Below are 18897 nucleotides of genomic sequence, written 5' to 3'. Positions count from 1 at the left end.
GCATAGCCTAGGTTGCGACCGGGATTCCGAGGGGTAGAGGGAGGAGACTGAGGAGGGACGAAGGGCCGCACTCGGCGCTCGGCTGGCCTAGCCTCGGGGGCGGGAACCGGGGGCGGTACACGGGCGGGGCCACGGCCGCTTCTCCCCGGCCTGGCTGCCGCGGCGGCGCGCCTAGCGCTCGCTCGGCGCTCGGCTGGGGCGGCCTGGCCCACAATGAATGGCCGCCGCGGCTACCGCTGCTGCTGAGGCGGAGGCCGCGGAGGCCGCGGAGGCGGAGGCCGAGGCCCCGGCGCAGGGGGGCGCGCCCCGGGCCCAGGCCCGGCCTCAGCTGCCGCTGCGGAGCCCGCCGGGAGCCCCCGGAGCGCGGCCACGGCGCAGGTGAGGCGGCCTGCCCCAGGCCCGGTTCCGGCCTCCTCTAGCCGGGGCGGCCCGAGGGCATCTGAGGTCCGGCTAAGGGCTGAGAGGGGAGGACATGGGGGCCTCCTCCGACAGGAGAGGAACCTGGCTAGTAATCTACACTGTGGCCGGGCCGGCGAGTGCGGGGAGTCCCGGCCCCCGCGAGCGGCCTTGAGCGTTCAGCTCCGGGCCGGGCCGCGGAGCTTGGGGGCGTCGGGATCTGGTCCAGAGCTCCTCCTCTCATTCCCCGCGAGAGGGGCGCGAGGCCATGCCGGGGCAGGTGCCGGGGGGCCCGGGAAGTTGGAGGGAGGCTGGTGGAGGAAAAGTGAGGAGGCGCCGGGGGAGACCGGAGGGGGAGGGGGAGGCGGAGTCAGGCTTCGGGCCGGCGGAATGGGGGAGGAGGAGAGAGCGGCGTGGCCGGAGGGAAACGGCCCTGAGGCGGGGGAGGGGGGCGGGGAGGGGCCCGGGCTTGCAGGTACCGTCGGGGCGCTGGAGGAGGTGGGTCAGGTTACAGGCTTGGGGGCGGCTGAGGAGAAGCCCAGGAAGTGGGGCAGGGTGGGTGTGGGCGGAGTTAGTTCGAGTGGGGGCGGTTAGGAGATCCCTGGGACGTTTGCGGGGGTCACTTGGGGTTAGGATTCGAAGAGAGGGGTTGCAGGTGGCGAGAGCCAGATACAGGGGCGATCAGGTAGGTTGAGGAACTTCGGTAGGAGCTTTGGGAGTGGGAGGGGGAGGCAAGCTTTTGGACTAAGTAGGCTGGAGGGGGTGTGGGAGCAGGTCCGGAGAAACTTGTATGATCAAAAGACACGTGCCAAGGTGCGCCCCCCTCTTTTCTTGGCTAGGTGTTAGCTTGGGGCCAAACCTGAGGGGTTTCTTCTTCCTCACACCTCATCCCTGCCAGGTTCTGGGCCCCTACGTACCCTTTGGGCAAGCCTCTGTGGGCTGCTCCAAGGGGCTAGGTGGCCAGGTGGGTGTTTGTGTGGACAGCTTGGGAAATAGTCTGGAACACCTAGCTCCGGCATCTTGTCTACCACCCTCTGGCCCACCCCCACCCCAGATATATGCAGGGAGGTAGACACACACACACACACACACACCCTGTTACCTGAGTAGTTTAGGGTCCTGAGATTCTATGTGCACTTTTTGTGACCAGACCCTTGAGGCTCAAGCCTAGAGGTTGGGACCTCCCAGCATTTCAGGCACCAGCTCTCTGCAGGTGAGTTACTGGGAGGTGAGCTTATAAAGCTCTGTTCATTGTGTCTTGGAGGCTCTGGTGGGGTGAATGCGGGTCGCCAAGAAGGGGCTCAAATCAGGTACCCAGACCTTTGGTGCTACCCGTCCCAGCGCTTGGCCTCTAGGGTGCATCTCCTGGGCCAAGCCCTGTGCTGAGCTTGCTGGTTAGATGAGCTCATTGATGGCTCACCATCACCACCAAATCGGCTTAGATCTCCGTGGTACAGGGTGGGAAACTGAGGCTCCACATGGAGCCCAGCTAGACATCAATGGGCTGGGATTGATTGACCCTCAGCCCCAACCCTCGGTCCCCTGGAGCTGGCCTTTGAGGGGCGTGACGGGACGAGGTCACACTATTTTGGATTCCCTGGTGGTATTTCCCTGTCCAGGACTTTTCTCTTGCCCATCCCGAGGGATGGGTCCGTACCCTTGTGGACCAAGTTTTCCTGGTGTCCCAGGGAACCAGATCAGTGGAAGACTCTCTCCCAGAGGCTAGGTCATCCCCTACCCCCGTTCTCCTAATGGGAGCCGAGAGGTCAGGGATCACAGAGCTGTGGGCTGGCAGAAGGAGGTGGTTATAAGGATGGAGCCTGGCTGGATTGTCTTGTCCTCACTTTGGTCCCCAGTCAGACCACCCCTACTTTTTGTTCCTTCTCTCAGGGAGTCTAACTGCAAGGCTATTACCGATGGGTCCTGGGAACGCTGACTTGAGATCCTCAGCACGTGAGGCAGGAACCACAAACGGCTGGGTTGAGTGGTATCAGGCAGATCTAGGTTTAATGCTCACCTCCCTTCCCCCGATCTCCCCAGAGTTCCTAGAACTGCCCCCACCTGGGCTGGGCCCTCCTCCCCGCTTTGGCTGGCCTCCTGGTTCTGGGAGGGGTAGAAACTGGGCCAGCAGCCCCACGTAATGAAGCCTTCTCCCTGCCTGGTTGGGCTGAGGCTGGCTGCAGACTGGGGCCTCAGCAGGGCTCTAGGCTGGGTACTGAAGGGTTGGGGGGGGCTGCCCCCAGTCACAGAGCTAGCTGGAAGCGGGGCAGAGACTGGAAGGAGCAGGCCACGGTGCGTGGATGGCCAAGAAGGGAGCAGTGAGTCTGTGTGCCTAGAGCTGGAGAAAGCACTCTTCATAATTACTTCGCCAGAGGAGAGCCACAATAGCCTGGAGGGTGAGAGCCACAAAGTAAAGGGACCCTGGGGACAGTTTGATGTCGCATGGGTGCCAACTCCCTGCTGGGGCCCAGGGAATGGCTCTCGGCAACTTCTAGTGAAGGTGATCGACCCCAGACAAATGATCAAGAGTGTTTCTGATAGCCCTATGTTCGGGAATATAGTAAAATGGAGTGAAGTGATGGTGTTGGGGTGGGGGGCAAAGCATTAGATTCAGGGGGTCAGTGAAGGCTTTCAGGTGAGCTGAGCTCTGAATAATAAGTCAGCCTGCTGGGGGCAGGGTGGGTGGGGGTTGTGGGGAGCTGGGGCAGGGAGGGGTGGATGTTCTAGGCAGAGGGACAGCACATTAAAAGCCTTCATAAAGCATGTGCCAGGCTCCGGCTCAGAGCCCTAAACATCTTGTCTTCATGAGGAAAAGAAGTGAAGGGAGAGCAACCCTGGTGTGGAGGTGGAGACCCTTAGTGCCATTCCCAGAAAAGAAGCACCTGATCTTGGGGTCTCCTGGATCCCCGCCTCACCCCCAAAGGCAAAGTCCAGACCCCTTGGCCTGCATCCAAAGCCTTTTAAAATGTGCCCCAGTGGGTTCTTGAGCCGGGCTGTGAGATGAGTTTTGGTCAGTCTGGCAGGCCCTGTCGTGGAGGTCAGCCTGAAGGCACGGGGTTTGGAGAGGCTTTCAGGTTGGTCTAGCAAGGTCTGACCCGGCTCCTCAATGTCACCGCCAGAGCCTTTGTTGGAGGACGGCCTGCCAGGTTCTGGTGGGGCTTGCAATGTTTGAGGCGACAGTGAGCTGGCCTCGAAGACAGAGGTGGTGTTTGTACCGGCCTCAGCTCCTTCTCTTAGGTCCTCCCCGCCTCTCATCACTCCCATCCCTTTCCTGGGTGCCAAGCTGCTCTGAGCACTTTTACCCACTTTTAACTCACTTTGGCCTTTGCCTAGCATGAGCATGTGGGTCCGCCTCCCTGCCTCTGCTCCTGGGTCCCCTTGGCCAAGAGTGTCATCCCTCTGTCTCCCCCGGAGAGCTCTCAGCCACAGAAGCCGTGAGGTGGGACTGACCAGGGGGGCTGTCACTTTGTGTGCAGTGTCTGGTGGTGGTCATTGCCCCCGTCTCCTCTGGACAGATAGGATGCAAAGGTCTCAGCATCCTTAGAGACCCTGAGCGGGGTGTGTGTGCTCATTCGTGTCTGACTGTTTGCGACCCCATGGACTGTAGCCCGCCATCCTTCTTGCCTGGGATTTCTCAGGCAAGAATACTGGAGTGGGTTGCCATTTCCTCCTCCAGGGGATCTTCCCAACCCAGGGGTTGAACCTGTGTCTCCTGCATTGGCAGGCGGCAGATTCTTTACCACTGCACCACCTGTGAGGACTGTGACTGAATTAAGCAGAAGGTGGGTAAAGGTGGGCATACATGGTGTAGTGGAGAGTCAGATTCGACCATTAGCACCACCTTGCTTAGCCCGGAGAGCCTGAGCAAAGGTCGTGACCTCACCTGCCACCTCAGTTTCTGCATCTGTTAAGTGGGAACAAGCAGGCATTCCCGCACTGCAGGGGTTCTTAATCAGAGGTGATTCTGCCCTGCCCTGGGGACATTAGAAGATCGTCTGGTGACATTTTTGGTTGTCACAGCTGGGGCTGGGGAGTAGAGACTAGCAGTGCTCCTCATAGAATGTACGGGGCAGCCACCACCACAGACTGATCTGGGCCCCACGGCAGCAGGGCTGCGGGTGGTCTCCTTGCTGCGTGGTTATCATGAGATTTACATGAGAGGCTACTGTCTGGGATGCAATCTGATGATGCTGGGAAGGCAGTAGGGGAGCCCTCAGTAAATACCCGTGACTGATGAAATGGCCTAAGGTTCTGGGGGCTGGTGAGCAGTAGAAGATGCCTCTTCTGCTGTCAGGGAGTTTGCAGTCCTGTGAGGGGTCACGGGGACAGAAGGGGACATCACTAATAACAGCAGCTGAACACTGGCTGCAAATCTCCCTGCATTACTCTAAGGTGGTTTAAGCCTTAAAACAACCTTATGAGGTGGCTGCTCCTTTTATAGTTGGCAAAGACTGACATGGGGCTAGAGGGAGGGATAATGTTTTCTAGGCGTTAAGAGGAAGGGAAGCATAATTCTAAACTAGAAACTTTGTAAGGGATATTTGATCCTAGAAAAACAAGATTCTAATTCTTCTACCCTGCCAAGGCCCTGCAGGGTCTCCAAGCACCTCTCAGCAGCCCCACCCCAGTAACCACCCGAATCCATTGTGCTAGCCGCCCAATGTGACCTCAGGACCTTTGCAGCTGCTGCTCCGCCCGCTGCCCTCCGGGTCTGAAGGCACGCTGGGGAGCGTGAGGTAACTCGGAAAGGTGGGCTTGTGGCCCTGGTGGGAGGCGGGTGGGGCCTGGCTGGGTTCTCCTAGGAGCTGCTGCAGGCACGGGGAGGCCAGATTGCTGAGTCCTGCAAGAGGAGAGCGGAGGAGGGAGGCAGGAGAGGCAGCAGGCTAGACTGCTCATTCCCGGAGGTGGCAGTGAGAGGAGGAAGCACAGAGAATAGCTGGGGGAGGCGGGGCGGAGGAAGAAGCCTCCTGAGGGCGAGCGGGAAGCGGCACCCGGAACCCTTGGGTGGGAGCTCCAGGTGGGCCACAGACCCCAGCTCTGGAGCTCCCCACTGGGCTTGTCTTCTTGGCTCCAGCTTCTCAGTCTGCCCAGTCAAGAAATGGGTCTAGCTGCGGTGGCCACCTGCCCCTAGGGAGCGGCAGCACCAGGTGGAGGACAGGGAAGCCCGGGCCGGCCTTGAACTGGAGCCACGGGGCCTGGGTGCCATCCTGGGCCTCCCTCGTCCTCTGTAAATGGCATGAGGACTCGTTTCTTCCTCAGAAACTGGCAAGAGGAGTAACAGCCTCACCGGGTGCTGGTGCACAGTAGGGGCAATGTCCAGGCCACCTGGGGTTGCTCGTCCTGTTCCCTGCTGTGGAGTTAATGGGAGCTTTTCAGGGGAAAAGAATAGGAATTAAATGTGCATGTCCATGAAAAAGGCCTGTGTGGTTTGACTGCCTGGTTCTTCACTAGGTGGTGTTTGCCTAAGCTGCCTCTCAGAGTGTCCCCTGGCTTTGGGCCAAGAATGCACCCCCAAGCAGCCTGGGGCTGTGTGGCTTTCCTGCGCCCCACCCCCCAGCCGTCACTCTGACTTCTTGCTGAGCTGAGTGAAGGATTCTGGAGGTTTCCAAGGGGTCTTCAGTCCTTACACTTGGGCTTGGCAGTTTCCCTTAATGGGCTCCATGTCCACGGGCAGCTCACTGCTTCCCTGGAAGGTCAGCTGAAAGAGACAGTGCCTGGTGAGACAGTCCCAGCCTCTGGGGACTTCAGAGCGCCCTCCGCAAAAAGCTGGCACTTTCCACCCCCAGGAATTGCACAGCCGCACAAGCACTTCCATTTCAAGCCTGCAGCACCCCAGCGGGATCTGGTGGTGGGGCAGCTGGAGCCATCAGTGGGAATCCCAAGTTCGCTGAGCCCTGGGTGGGACTCTGGCTGCAGGTCAGCTACCTGGCGGGGCTGCCAGAGGACATCACCACCCCCACCCACCCCCGTCGGCCCCAGCGGCCTCCACCGCAGTGTGGGTGGCACCCCTGCCCGGCCTCAGAGACCTTTTCTAGTCCTGCTCTCTTCTAGTCATAACGCAACTAAAAGAGGAGTCTGGTTGAAAGCAGGGCTTCCTAGGTGGCACTGGTGGTAAAGAATCTTCCTGCCAAGGCAGGAGACATAAGAGACATCGGTTAGATCCCTGGGTCAGGAAGATCCCCTGGAGGAGGGCATGGCAACCCACTCCAGAATTCTTGCCTCTATCTCTTGTCCTGGAGAATCCCATGGACAGAGCCTACAGTTCATTGAGGTCGCAAAGAGTCAGACACAACTGAAGTGACTTAGCATGCATGCCAGTTGGAAGTAACAGAAGTAATTCTTCATTCATTCTACGAGCAATGATCGTGCCCCCGCTGTGTGCTTGCCTGGTTATTGGGGCAGGTGGGCAGATGCCCTGCCCTGGTGGAACTGACACAAAGACAGGAACTTGTAAGAGATGGTGAGAAGCGCCAAGAAGGAAAACTCAAGCAGGAGAAGCGGCCAGAGGAATCGGGGTTGGGAAAGGCTCTGACTTCGGAAATTTGACACAGGTGATCAGGAGAGTTTGAAGGGCCGTGACCATCTTGGGTCCTGCGTTTTAGGTCAGAGTGGGTGAACCTTACCATGCAGGGGCCCCGTACACATCACAGGGGCCCAGGTGGTGAGACTGCTTTTGAAGGAGTCAGGGGTGTGAATCTGGGGTTTGTTTTTTTTTTGCTGTGCTGGGTCTTTGTGGTTGCACAAGGGCTTTCTCTAGTTGCCGTGTGAGGGCTGCTCATCGTGGTGTCTTCTCCTGTTATGGAGCACAGGCTGTAGTGCGCTCGAGCTTAGTAGCCCTGGGGCGTGTGGAATCTTCCCAGACCGGAGATCAAACACGAGTCCACTGCACTAGTAGGTGGATTCTTTTTTTTTTTTTTTAAACACTAAGTCTCTTACGACCCCATGGACTGTAGCCCACCAGGCTCCTCTGTCCATGGGATTCTCCAGGCAAGAATACTGGAGTGTGCTGCCATTTCCTTCTTGGAGTAGGTGGGTTCTTAACCACCAGACCCCTAGGGAAGTCCGATCTGGGAGTCTTGACCCAAGCAAGGAGGGCTGGAGCCCACGCACACTGTGGCCCAAGCAGGCTTGAGGGGGCAAGAGCTCTACTGAGGATGCATTGTGTTGGCATCTGGGGTACATGTCAGTCTCCCGTCCATGGCGGGAGGTCCAGGCGAGTGGCCCCATGAGGGAGCTCTGGGATGAATAGATGCTGGTCTGCTTGGACGCCGTGACAAGATACCATATAGACTGGCTGACTTGACAGACATTTATTTTCTCATCGATCCCTGGGTCGGGAAGATCCCCTGGAGAGGGCACAGCAACCCATGCCAGTGTTCTTGCCTGGAGAATCCCATGGACAGAGGAGCCTGGCGGGCTACAGTCCATGGGGTCGCAAAGAGGCAGACACGACTGAAACAGCTTAGCATGCATGCACGCACAACTTAGTTCACAGCAGAGCCCAGAGTCCACTTTCTGGAAGGATCGTGCCTGCCTCTTCCTCAAGGCTCTGCATGCCTTCCTTGTGCCTTGAGGGCCACCCTCCCAGCCTGCCACTGCCCCGTTAGATCATCCCACGTCTACCCGCTGGTGCTTGGTTCTAGGGCTGCATGGGGTTCATGAGGCCTGGAGATGCCAGCCTGAATATCAAGTTGGCTTTTGTCCTCAGGAGCCCCCTCCTTGTGTGTCTGTTCCCGCCCGTTATCTTGAGGATATTAGCACTCCCAAGCTAAGTGCTCCCCACAAAGCCACCTGCACCAGTTCTCACTGCGGGGACAGGCCCTGAAGTCCAGCATCTTGGGACCCATGCAGGGCAGTGCTGTGGTCCCCACCCATGAAGTGAGGCACCGCTCACCTTCACCGCAGGGTGCTCTGAGCACATTGGGACATGCGTGCAGCCTTGTCCAGCACACCGAGTGCAGTTAGGAGTGGAATGCCCTTCGTAGCCCCAAAAGCATCCACATCCATATCTCTACAGCCTCAGCCCTCTACCCTCCTCACCCAAGCTCCCCTTTCCCCTGATGCCAGGAGTCAGTCACCTATTCCCTTGGTGCTCTCTCTGCAGTGTTTTTAAAATTTATTTACTTACTAATGATGTGGCTGTGCTGGGTCTTCATTGCTGCATAAGTGTTTTTCTCTAGTCATACCAGGTGGGGCTACTCTCTACCGTGCACAGGCTGCTCATTGTGATGGCTTCTCTTGTTGCAGAGCACAGGCTCTAGGGCACCCAGACTTCAGTAGTTGTGATGCACAGGCTTAGTTGCTCCTTGGCATGTGGGATCTTCCCAGACCAGGGATCAAACCCATGTCTCCTGCATTGCAAGACAGATTCTTAACCGCTGGACCACCAGGGAAGTCCCCTCATGGCCTTTTTGGTTTTTTGTGATAGTGACATTGATTTTGATGAGGAAAGGCGAAAAGAGTATGTGCAAGGGCCCTGGGGCAGCAACTAGCCAGCGCCCCATCAGCTGTTCGTCTCTCACTCCCACCTTAGCGCTCATGCACCTTTCAGGGTTTTGTTCGTTAAGTCTGTCTTAAGCTGCCTCTGGGTTGAGCACTGGGGATGCAGTGCAGACTTGGGCCCTCTCCAGATTCATTGAGAAAGGGCTTCGTGGAGGAAGAGAAGGAGCCACGTGCCCGTAGGCTCAGGGCTGTACTTTGGGGCCAGCGTGAGTCCTGGCTCCAGAACTGACTTGCTTCTGGGACCAGGAGCTCCGTATCTGTGCTTCTTCATTTGGAAATGAACCCTGATAAGGCCAACCTGATTCTGCACACTCAAACCTGTACACACTGAGCTGCTCCATTTGGGAGACCCTGAGGGTGACACTGGCCCTGCCCTCCCAGCACCCAGGCTACCAGAGCAGTCGACATGTGACTGCATGAGCGCCCTGAATCTTCTTAGCAGCCTATGGGGCTGATTTCACACCCCTAGTTCTTGGCTGGGGAAGCTTAAGACCGTTCCTACCCCAGGGCCTTGGCACACACTTTTTTCTACTGTTTCTTCTCAGCCTGACTCTGCTCAGGCCTCTCTTCTCTCCCCTACCTGCCCTTTCAGGACCACCGCCCTCCGTACCAATAGAATGGCAGGGGACTCACTGTTACCAGTGGGGTGGGAGGGGGTCATGATTGCCCCCGGAGTATCAGCTGTGCCGTCCTCGCCTGATCAGTTTTTCCTCCTGGATTGGAACGTGCACTGATGGAATAGGCTGTGATGCAGAAGTTTATACATTTGAGAGGTGCCAGAGCGCCCCCCCTCCCCCGGTGGTATCTTCCGGGTCAGGATTGGGGTGGGCTCCCCGAGCAGGGTCTTATTAGGCAGTTCCTTAAATTCACATTTCTTTCTCCACCCACCCCCTAAAGCCCTTTAGATGTTTGCAGTGTGATTTCATACACTTTATTTTTAAATATTCACTTTGGTAAGTAGACAGTACATACACCAGGTTCAAAATTTAGAAAGGACTGTGCCCACTCCAGTATTCTTGCCTGGAGAATTCCCATGGACAGAGGAGTCTGGCGGGCTACAGTCACATAGAGCTGGACACGACTTAGCGACTAAACAACAAAATAAAGACTGTACGTGGCAAGTCTCATCCTCAGTTCTGCACAGGGGACATTAGTCTTAAAATTTCTCTGTTCATCTAACAGCGTCAGATGCACATACCAGGCAGTTGACCCGCTTTTAAAGTGTGCTGGTTCGAGCTTTTCGGTACGTTCATAGTTGAGCATATGTCACCACAATCACTGGACGTTTCTCGCGAGGACAACAAGAAACCCCGTTCCTGTTTGCTTACGCTTCCCCAGTCCTCAGCCCCTACCCTCACCCACTGCCCAGCCCCAGGCAACCACAACTCTGCTTTCTGTCCCTATGGATTTGCCCATTCTGGACATTTCGTATTTGTGGTGTATGAAATACGTATAACGCGTGGTCTTCTCGTCTGGCTTCCTGCATTTAGCATATTTTGGGGTATCCTAGTTGTAGCGTGTATCGGTTGTTTGCTCCTTTTTATGACTGAGCAGTGTTCCACTGTGGGTGGATCACATTTTGTTTATCTATTTGCCTTTGAGGTTATTGGCTCCACCTTTTCCCTGTTGTGAACAGTGCTGCTCTAAGCATTCACATGGGACTTCCCAGGCTCTTTACTTAGCAGTGAAGAACCCACCTGCCAATGCAGGAGATGTGGGTTTGATCCCTGGGTCAGGAAGATCCCCTGGAGGAGGAAATGGCAACCCACTCCAGTGTTCTTGCCTGGGAAACCCCCTGGATAAAGGAGCCTGGTAGGCTGCAGTCCATGGGGAAGCAAAAGAGTCAGACGTGACTGAGTGACTAAACAACAACAAATATTCACAGCCTTAACCGCTGGTGGATGTTATGTTTTCACTTCTCAAGTATACTTCCCAGAGGTGGGATCACTGTGTCATCTGGTAACTTCAGCTTTAACCATTTGAAGAGCGGTTTTCTACAGCAACTGCACGACTTCACATTCCCAGCAGCAATGTAGGAGGGTCCCGAGTCATTTCTCATCTTCCCTGAGAGTGTTTATCTTTTTTATGCTAGCCAGCGTGTGTGTTAGTTGCTCAGTTGTGACCGAGTCTTTGCAACCCCGTGGACTGTAGCCCACCAGGCTCCTCTGTCCTTGGATTCTCTAGCCAGCCTGGTGGGTGTGAAATGGTGTCTCACGGTGGTTTGGATTTGCATTGCCCTGGTGACTGTTATGTTCTCATGCAGTTTCAGGGTTTCTTGAGTGGTCATTCAGTCATTCAACAAATGGTGGTTCTGGGTCACGTGCTCAGCCCTGCAAAGGCAGTGTGAAAAATCAGATGACTCTGCCTTCTTGGTGTTTGTATGCCAGCTACCTGTGTGTGTAGTCCTAGTGCTGGTTAGTGCTCATGGGGTGCTCGCCATGTTATCTCATTTAATGCTCAAGCACAGATGCGTAAGAATGCCTTTGCCCTCCTTTGTTTTTTAACACTTATTCGTCTGCACCAGGTCTTAGTTGGGGCATGCAGAGTCTTTATTATTAATAATTTTTATTGTAGTAGCATGCAGCATCTTTAGTCGAGTTATGGGGACTCTTAGTTGTGGCATGTCGGATCTAGTTCCCTGACTAGGGGGTCGAAACTGGGTCCCCTGCATTGGGAATATGGAGTCCTAGCCACTGGACCACCCAGGGAGTCCCTGCCCTTCTTTCTGCAGAAAGAAGCCCAGCATGGGCCACCCCAACTTAGCTGACTGGACAGCCTGTCACAAAGGCCAGGCCGTGCTGGGACAGGAGTGGGTGGCCCCTGTGATTCTTACAGTCCTGGCAGATTCCACCACGTGGCTGCTGTCCACACTCCTGCCTGTCTCCCGGCATCGGGCTGGGTCGACCACCTGACCCCGCCTCCCGTCTCTCCCTGTCGCCCGCGCAGCCGCTGCCGCCATGGCCCAGACCCTACAGATGGAGATCCCGAACTTTGGCAACAGCATCCTGGAGTGCCTCAACGAGCAGCGGCTGCAGGGCCTGTACTGTGACGTCTCGGTAGTGGTCAAGGGCCACGCCTTCAAGGCCCACAGGGCCGTGCTGGCCGCCAGCAGCTCCTACTTCCGGGACCTGTTCAACAGCAGCCGGAGCGCCGTGGTGGAGCTGCCGGCGGCCGTGCAGCCCCAGTCCTTCCAGCAGATCCTCAGCTTCTGCTACACGGGCCGCCTGAGCATGAACATGGGTGACCAGTTCCTGCTCATGTACACGGCCGGCTTTCTGCAGATCCAGGAGATCATGGAGAAGGGGACCGAATTCTTCCTCAAGGTGAGCTCCCCCAGCTGCGACTCCCAGGGCCTGCACTCTGAGGAGGCCCCCTCATCCGAGCCCCAGAGCCCCGTGGCGCAGACGTCGAGCTGGCCAGCCTGTGGCACTCCGCTGCCCCTGGTGTCGCGCGTCAAGACGGAGCAGCAGGAGTCGGACTCTGTGCAGTGCACACCCGTGGCCAAGCGGCTGTGGGACAGCGGCCAGAAGGAGGCCGGGGGCGGCGGCGGGGGCAACGGCAGCCGCAAAATGGCCAAGTTCTCCACGCCAGACCTGGCTGTCAACCGGCCAGCCCAGCAGGCCCCCGTGGTGGCGGCGGCACAGCCCACCGGGGTGGCGGCGGGGGCGGGGGCCGGTCCGCCGACGGGGGGTGCAGCAGCGGCGGCGGCAGCGGCAGCAGGCGGTGTGGTGAGTGGGCCCAGCACGTCAGAGCGGACCAGCCCCGGCACCTCAAGCGCCTACACCAGCGACAGCCCCGGCTCCTACCACAACGAGGAGGACGAGGAGGAGGACGCGGGCGAGGAGGGCACGGACGAGCAGTACCGGCAGATCTGCAACATGTACACCATGTACAGCATGATGAACGTCGGCCAGACTGGTGAGGTGCCCCCGCAGCCCCCAGCCTGGCCCCACTGCCCTCCCCACCATTTCCACCCCTGACCCCAGCACACCTCTCTCCCCCCGCACAGCTGAGAAGGTGGAGGCCCTCCCTGAGCAGGTGGCCCCCGAGTCTCGGAATCGCATCCGAGTGCGGCAGGACCTCGCGTCTCTCCCTGCCGAGCTCATCAACCAGATTGGCAACCGCTGCCACCCCAAGCTCTACGACGAGGGCGACCCCTCAGAGAAGCTGGAGCTGGTGACAGGTGGGCTGGCCTTACCTCCTCCCTGAGCTCCCCCTGCCCCCCCCATTTGGGTTGGGTCCTGGGGCCCCTGATGTCCCTTCATATTGATACAAATCAAAGGCTGGCCTGTAGGTTTCCACCCCAGAGGCGGGTATAAGCATTGGCCGGCATTTTCAGCCACATTGGCATAGATCAGTGGTTTCGTGGGGGTGGTTCCAGGGTTGACCAACACAGCGGTTAAGAATTTGGCCCCAGGACTCAAGGTGCCAGGGCTCCATGCTCTCTGCCTGTTCTTCTCTGACACTGGTGGCTGAGCGGGCACATGGGTTCCCCGTGGACGGTGGTGCCACAGTCTCTCTCCTTTCCTGAGTGTCGAGAAGGCAGCTCTGGGTTGAGTTGTCAAGGGGGGTCTTGGTCGGCCCTGGACGAGTAGGGAATGTGGCAGTTTGGGCCCTGGCTATCCTCTTGCCCCCCTCCCCCTCCAGGCACCAACGTGTACATCACGAGGGCGCAGCTCATGAACTGCCACGTCAGCGCGGGCACCCGGCACAAGGTCCTGCTGCGGCGCCTCCTGGCCTCCTTCTTTGACCGGTGAGGCCCCCACCAGAGCCCCCGGGGTCGGAGGGCTCACCACCAGCGGGGGCCTGACTCCCCTCCCCTGTGCCCTCACCCAGGAACACGCTGGCCAACAGCTGTGGCACCGGCATCCGCTCTTCCAGTAACAACCCCAGCCGCAAACCGCTGGACAGTCGCGTACTCCACGCCGTCAAGTGTGAGTGCCTGCCATTCTGGAGTTGGGGTTGGGGGCCCAGGACAGGCGGGCAGGGGGTCCTTTTCTCTGATGTTGGCCCTGATGAATCAGTAGGTAGGCTTTGATGTTAAGAAGGATTCTGAAGTTCAGTCTAGGCTTCTTGGGAAGAGGGCTGTGATTGGTTAGAGATTTCTTGATGGGGAGGACACTGAAGGAAAGCCACAGAGCCGACAGAAGAGGGTCTCCAACGTAGGCTGGTCGTGGAGTGATAGATCTCCGCCCAGGCCTCAGCCAGTTGTCAAGAGGGAAGTCTAGTGGAAATCCCGGTTTCTAAATTCTGGTAAATGACGCCTATTTTTCAAGAGCACCCAGGTGTCCCGCAGCAGATCCACGTATCCCACACACATGGCCCCGCTGGGTCCAGCCTGGGCCCACTGATGTAGTGTAGCATGCTGTCTGCAAGGTCTCGGGCTCCCCAAGTGGCTCAGTGGTCAATAATCTGCCTGGCAAGCAGGACACGCAGGTTCAATCCCTGGGGTGGGCAGAGCCCTTAGAGAAGGAAATGGCAACCCACTCCAGTATTCTTGCCTGGAGAATCCCAGGGACAGGAGCCTGATGGGCTACAGTCCATGGCGTCACAAAGAGTCAGACACGACTGAGCAGCTAAACAACAGCAGCAACCATCTGCAAGGCCTCAGTCCCCTCAGCTCTGAGGGGTGGTCAGAGGTGCCCTGAGGTGGGGAGGATGCCAGCGCCGCGGCAGCTGAGGGCCTGTTGGGAGGGGAGCTTACCCAGGGCGGCTCGTTCCACCTGCAGACTACTGCCAGAACTTCGCCCCCAACTTCAAGGAGAGCGAGATGAACGCCATTGCGGCCGACATGTGCACCAACGCCCGCCGCGTTGTGCGCAAGAGCTGGATCCCCAAGGTCAAGCCGCTCATGGCCGAGGGCGACGCCTACACCACCTTCATCAGCTACACGGGCAAGATAGAGCCGGACATGATGGGTGTGGAGCACGGCTTCGAGACGGCCAGCCACGACGGCGAGGCCGGCCCCTCAGCTGAGGAGGCCCTCCAGTAACCCCCACCGGACCCTCCCGCGGGGCCGTCACACTCCCCCTCCTGTCACACCCACCCGCCATCTTGGTCACGAGCTACTGTCTGTCCCTCCCCAGGACCCGCGGGGGGTGCTGCATGCTCCCGGCTCCTCTGCCTCCCCTGTCCCATCCCCTGACCCCAAGCCGATCGGGGATCCGGGCTGGGAGAGGATGGCAGGTGGTGCGAGGTCTGCGTGGCCTTCTCTAGCACACACTCATGCACAGTCGGGGGGCTCTTGCTCCCCGTCTCCTAACCCCTAGTGACTCTCTCCCCACTCACCAGGCCAGGCACAGGGAGGGGCCAGCCTGGGGGGGCTTGGGAAGACCCCCTTCCCACGCCCTGGGCCACCAAGCGGGAGCATTCCTCAGCCTCCGCCCCCCCCACTGCAGCCCCTCGGGACTTGCAGGGGCCCCTGGGTTCTCAGGACCCCTCCCACCACCACCTCCCAGTGCTTCCACGTTTCCAAAAGCGCCTTCCTGTTTCCCTCGTCTGTCCCTGCACCTGGGGGCTGGGGTAGGCGAGGCCGTGAGGACTGCCCATTTTACAGCTGAGGAAACTGAGGCTCAGAGAAACTGACCGACCCAAGGTGGTGGGCGGTGGCAGGCCCAGCGCCCTTCTTTTCCCCTCCCCGTGCTCAGCCTGTCTTGCCATCACCAGTCCCCTGGGGCCTGAGAGGGGCAGGTCCTGAGTGAGGGGGGCCTTGGGGGCAGACCGTGGGTCTCTGAGGACAGGAGGAGAGGTTTCCGGGGCGTGCAGAAGCGTGTGGGTGTGCATGTGTGTGTGTGCGCGCGTGTGCGTGTGTAGAAGTTTTGCTCTTAAACAAATGAAGACATAAGAGGCAGTAGGACCAGGGGTGGAACCCAGGGAGCCGGCTAGGGGGAGGGGGCTGCTGCCTTTCCCTCCCTTCCTCACCCCCACCCCGCCCCCACGGCAGGGCTCCCAGCCCCCACCCCCTGTACATACTTTTTAAAACATTTTTTTAGCTAATGAAATATTGAAGTATAAGATTCCTTTTATTTTTCAAACCAATGGGACTGGTTCTGATGTCCCCTTTGGTCCCCGGAGCTGTGGAGCTGTGGAAGGCAGGACGGGGTGGGGGGCCAGGGGGCAGGCTGAATGTGCTGCGCATGTGTGTGGAGTGTGGGTGCGCGTTTCCAAGGTGGGGCTCCCCCAAGCCCCGCTCTGCCTGGGCTCCTTGGGTCCGGCCAGCTCCCACTCACCCCTCTGCCTCCCCCATGGGGCTCCATTGCAAGGGTGTCCCAGGTTTTTGAGTTCTACATGTAAACTCAGAGGGTTCTTTTTTTTTTTTTAACTCTACTCCCCTTCCACCATACACACACCCACTGGGTGTCATTTCTTTGCAATTTCACATTTTTGTCTCTAGCCCTTGTTCTCATGCCTCTGTCTTCTCCCCAATCTGACTCGCCCATTGCTCCCAGCAGCCTCTCTCTCCAAAGGCAAGGGGACTACAGGAGGTGGTGGGGGCCCACTGGACCCTTGAAACCTGACTTGGAGGCCTGCCCCCCCCCGAACCCCAGGAACCCCCACCAGCCTGTGGGGCCGGGGTGGGGGGGTCCTTCCTGACATCTGCTTGTTGCAGGGGTGGGGGGATCAGTCCAGCTGGGGTCCTGGGACTCTGCTTTCCTGGCCTCAGCTGGCTCAAGTGTGTAGGGGGAGTCAACACCCCCAACTAAAGCACAAGCACCTTAGTCACATCTACCCTGCCCCCCCACCCCAATCCTGGTCTCAGCACCCACCCCAGCATAGATCCCAAAGCACAATATCCTGGTCACTTGGCAAGCTGCCGGGCCGACCAAGGCCGAGGGGTGGGCTGGGGCTCCAGCCAGACCCCACAAGGAAGCCGGAGTCCCCAGGCGCTCCCCTCCTTCCAGGCCTTAGTGGGGGCCAGCTCTCTGGGACTGGGGTCTTCTCCCTCCCCACCCCCTTGTCCTGGGCAGGCCTCTGTCCAGCCCCTCCTCACCTTTTTTCTTGAGCCCCTGCAGCACTGGGCTGGGTAGCAGAGCCCTCTTGTTTCAGGGACCCCAGGAGGCGCCCCCCCTGGCGGTCTGGGGAGGGGTGGGGAGTGGGGCTGGGCAGGGGTGCAGGGGAGGAAACTCCTCACCAGGAGAGCCAAAGACAGGGTTGTGCCTTACCCCGGGAGCCACCCCTGCGCCCTCCCGCCCTGCTTCCTGCTCCTGGGTGGCCTGCTGCTTTTCCTTCTTGCCTTCCCTGCCCCCTCCACCCGAGCCCACCCCACCCTGCCCTGCACTGCGCTGCATGGACCCCCAAGCCCGGGCAGCCAGAAAGGAACATGGAGAACCACCGACCAACGCAAAAAAGACTGTGGGGGGGCCACCTCCCTCCCCGCCGCCGGCCGCCCACTCACCCTCGCCTCTTTCACGCAGGACAGTCTGTCTGCGTGGAGTGCCAACGCCCTCCCCGCCCTGGGCCGAGCCCCTCCCCACCCCCGGGCCGTAAGTGAGATTGCACATTGACTACTGTAAGAAGAGGAGCCGCACTGGGAAATGTGAACCGTGAGAATATCAGTGATACTGATGAGGAGAATAAACTAAACGCCTTTGTAACAGCCCTGCTGCCAGCTGCTCACTGGGGGCATGGGGTGGTGGGTCCCATCCTCTGTCCACACCCCCATACCCCAGGGTGTCACACTGACAAACGCAGTGGGGGTAGGGGGCCCTCAGGATGGCCATGCCAAACATTATGCCTTAATGTCACTTGAGTTTAGTTGCTCAGTTGTGTCCAACTCTGAAACCCCATGAACTGTAACCCTCCAAGGCTCCTCCATCCAAGGCATTTACAAATTGGCACTTTCCATGGGTGCTTGCCATCTACCTCTACAAGGCAGGAATACTGGAGTGGGGTGCCATTTCCTTCTTCAGTCAGCTTGAGGGGGACCCCATTTTAGATGGGGAATCAGCTTCAGACTCAGGCAGCCAATAGTTTACCCCAGGTTCTTGCCTCACAGGTGTAAGCCCTAAATCCTGCTCTGGGGTCCCCCAGGATTCCCTCCAAAGCTGAAAGGGCAGCAGCTCCATCAATTGATTACTGACACCCTCACCTGCTGCCCTCCCATGGTATTTGACACCCCCAGCCCCAGACACAAGTCCTGACCTGCCTCCACACCCCTCACCCCATCCTGAACTAGTGCATTCAGAGGAACACTGGGGGACTTGCCTGGTGTCCAGAAGTGAAGACTGCTCCCAGTGCAGAGGGGCATAGGTTCTATGATCCCTGATAAAGGGGAACTAAGATCCCACATGCTGTGCAGCAAAAATATATATATATATATATATAAGTCAGGATGGTTTTAAAGAGGATATGAATCTTCATATCCTGAGGACATGAACAGAAGACAATTCTATCAACTGAAACAAAAGACAAAACATACCTTAGGGGCCTGTGGATTCAGAGATGTCTCAAGCTGTGTGGGAGGACTTGACTGATCTTAAGAGAATCCATCAAATCAAGATATCCATGCTGGGGACATAGACAGGTTTCATCTCCACCCAGTCCAGGTCCCACTACCCCATGAGGACTGGAGGGAGCCTCAGACTTCGATAGGGAAGATCACTGAGGGTGACAATTCCCAGGGTCACTTGGGCATGTTTCAGTAAGGCCAGCCCCCTCTGGAGTCCTGAAGCCTAGCTTCAGCCAACAGAAAGCAGGGTTTGGGGGAGCCAACAGCGTCACCAACAAAAATCCTGAGGTGACTCTGGTCCAAAGTCACCTCAAGGAACAGAAAGCCCTGTCTGAACATGTAAGCAATCCCAGCAAGGTGGTGTCAGACCCCCAGAAGCACGTCTTTTAAGCCCAGGAAGACTGAGAACCAAGTATAGAATGGATCGAGACAACCTGAACCATAACATCAATGGTAGTGGTTTTGCACTAAAAACAACAATAAAAGGGAAAAACAAGTCAACTATACTTCAATAAAATACATATATTAAGAAAAATAAAAATTAAAAAAAA

The 18897-nt window shown here is 57.9% G+C and overlaps 1 protein-coding gene across 2 annotated transcripts; it reads left to right on the top strand.

Moving 5' to 3' along the window:
- The first annotated feature begins 175 nt into the window (after positions 1 to 175).
- On the top strand, positions 176 to 17495 carry NACC1 (nucleus accumbens associated 1). Of its 2 annotated transcripts, XM_055543222.1 has the most exons (7): positions 3294 to 4178; positions 5080 to 5132; positions 11845 to 12816; positions 12908 to 13081; positions 13546 to 13651; positions 13735 to 13832; positions 14628 to 17495. In XM_055543222.1, exons 3-7 carry the CDS (start codon positions 11856 to 11858, stop codon positions 14888 to 14890), a joined length of 1602 nt encoding a protein of 533 aa, XP_055399197.1. In that variant the 5' UTR covers positions 3294 to 4178; positions 5080 to 5132; positions 11845 to 11855; the 3' UTR covers positions 14891 to 17495. The 2 variants fall into 2 exon arrangements, with proteins under 2 accessions (XP_055399189.1, XP_055399197.1); XM_055543214.1 differs by lacking the exons at positions 3294 to 4178; positions 5080 to 5132 and adding an exon at positions 176 to 378.
- Positions 17496 to 18897: the final 1402 nt, after the last annotated feature.

The sequence above is a fragment of the Bubalus kerabau genome, chromosome 1 (assembly GCF_029407905.1).
Source record: "Bubalus kerabau isolate K-KA32 ecotype Philippines breed swamp buffalo chromosome 1, PCC_UOA_SB_1v2, whole genome shotgun sequence".
Lineage (NCBI taxonomy): Eukaryota > Metazoa > Chordata > Mammalia > Artiodactyla > Bovidae > Bubalus > Bubalus kerabau.
The sequence above is the reverse complement of the archived record's forward strand: the minus strand, read 5'-3'. Positions and strand labels throughout refer to the sequence as shown.

Coding starts and splice junctions, on each gene's coding strand:
- NACC1 (XM_055543214.1), top strand. CDS start 11,856: ATGGCCCAGACCCTACAGATGGAGATCCCGAACTTTGGCAACAGCATC. Junction 12,817..12,907: donor GATGAACGTCGGCCAGACTG/GTGAGGTGCCCC, acceptor CCCCCCGCACAG/CTGAGAAGGTGGAGGCCCTC. Junction 13,082..13,545: donor GAAGCTGGAGCTGGTGACAG/GTGGGCTGGCCT, acceptor CTCCCCCTCCAG/GCACCAACGTGTACATCACG.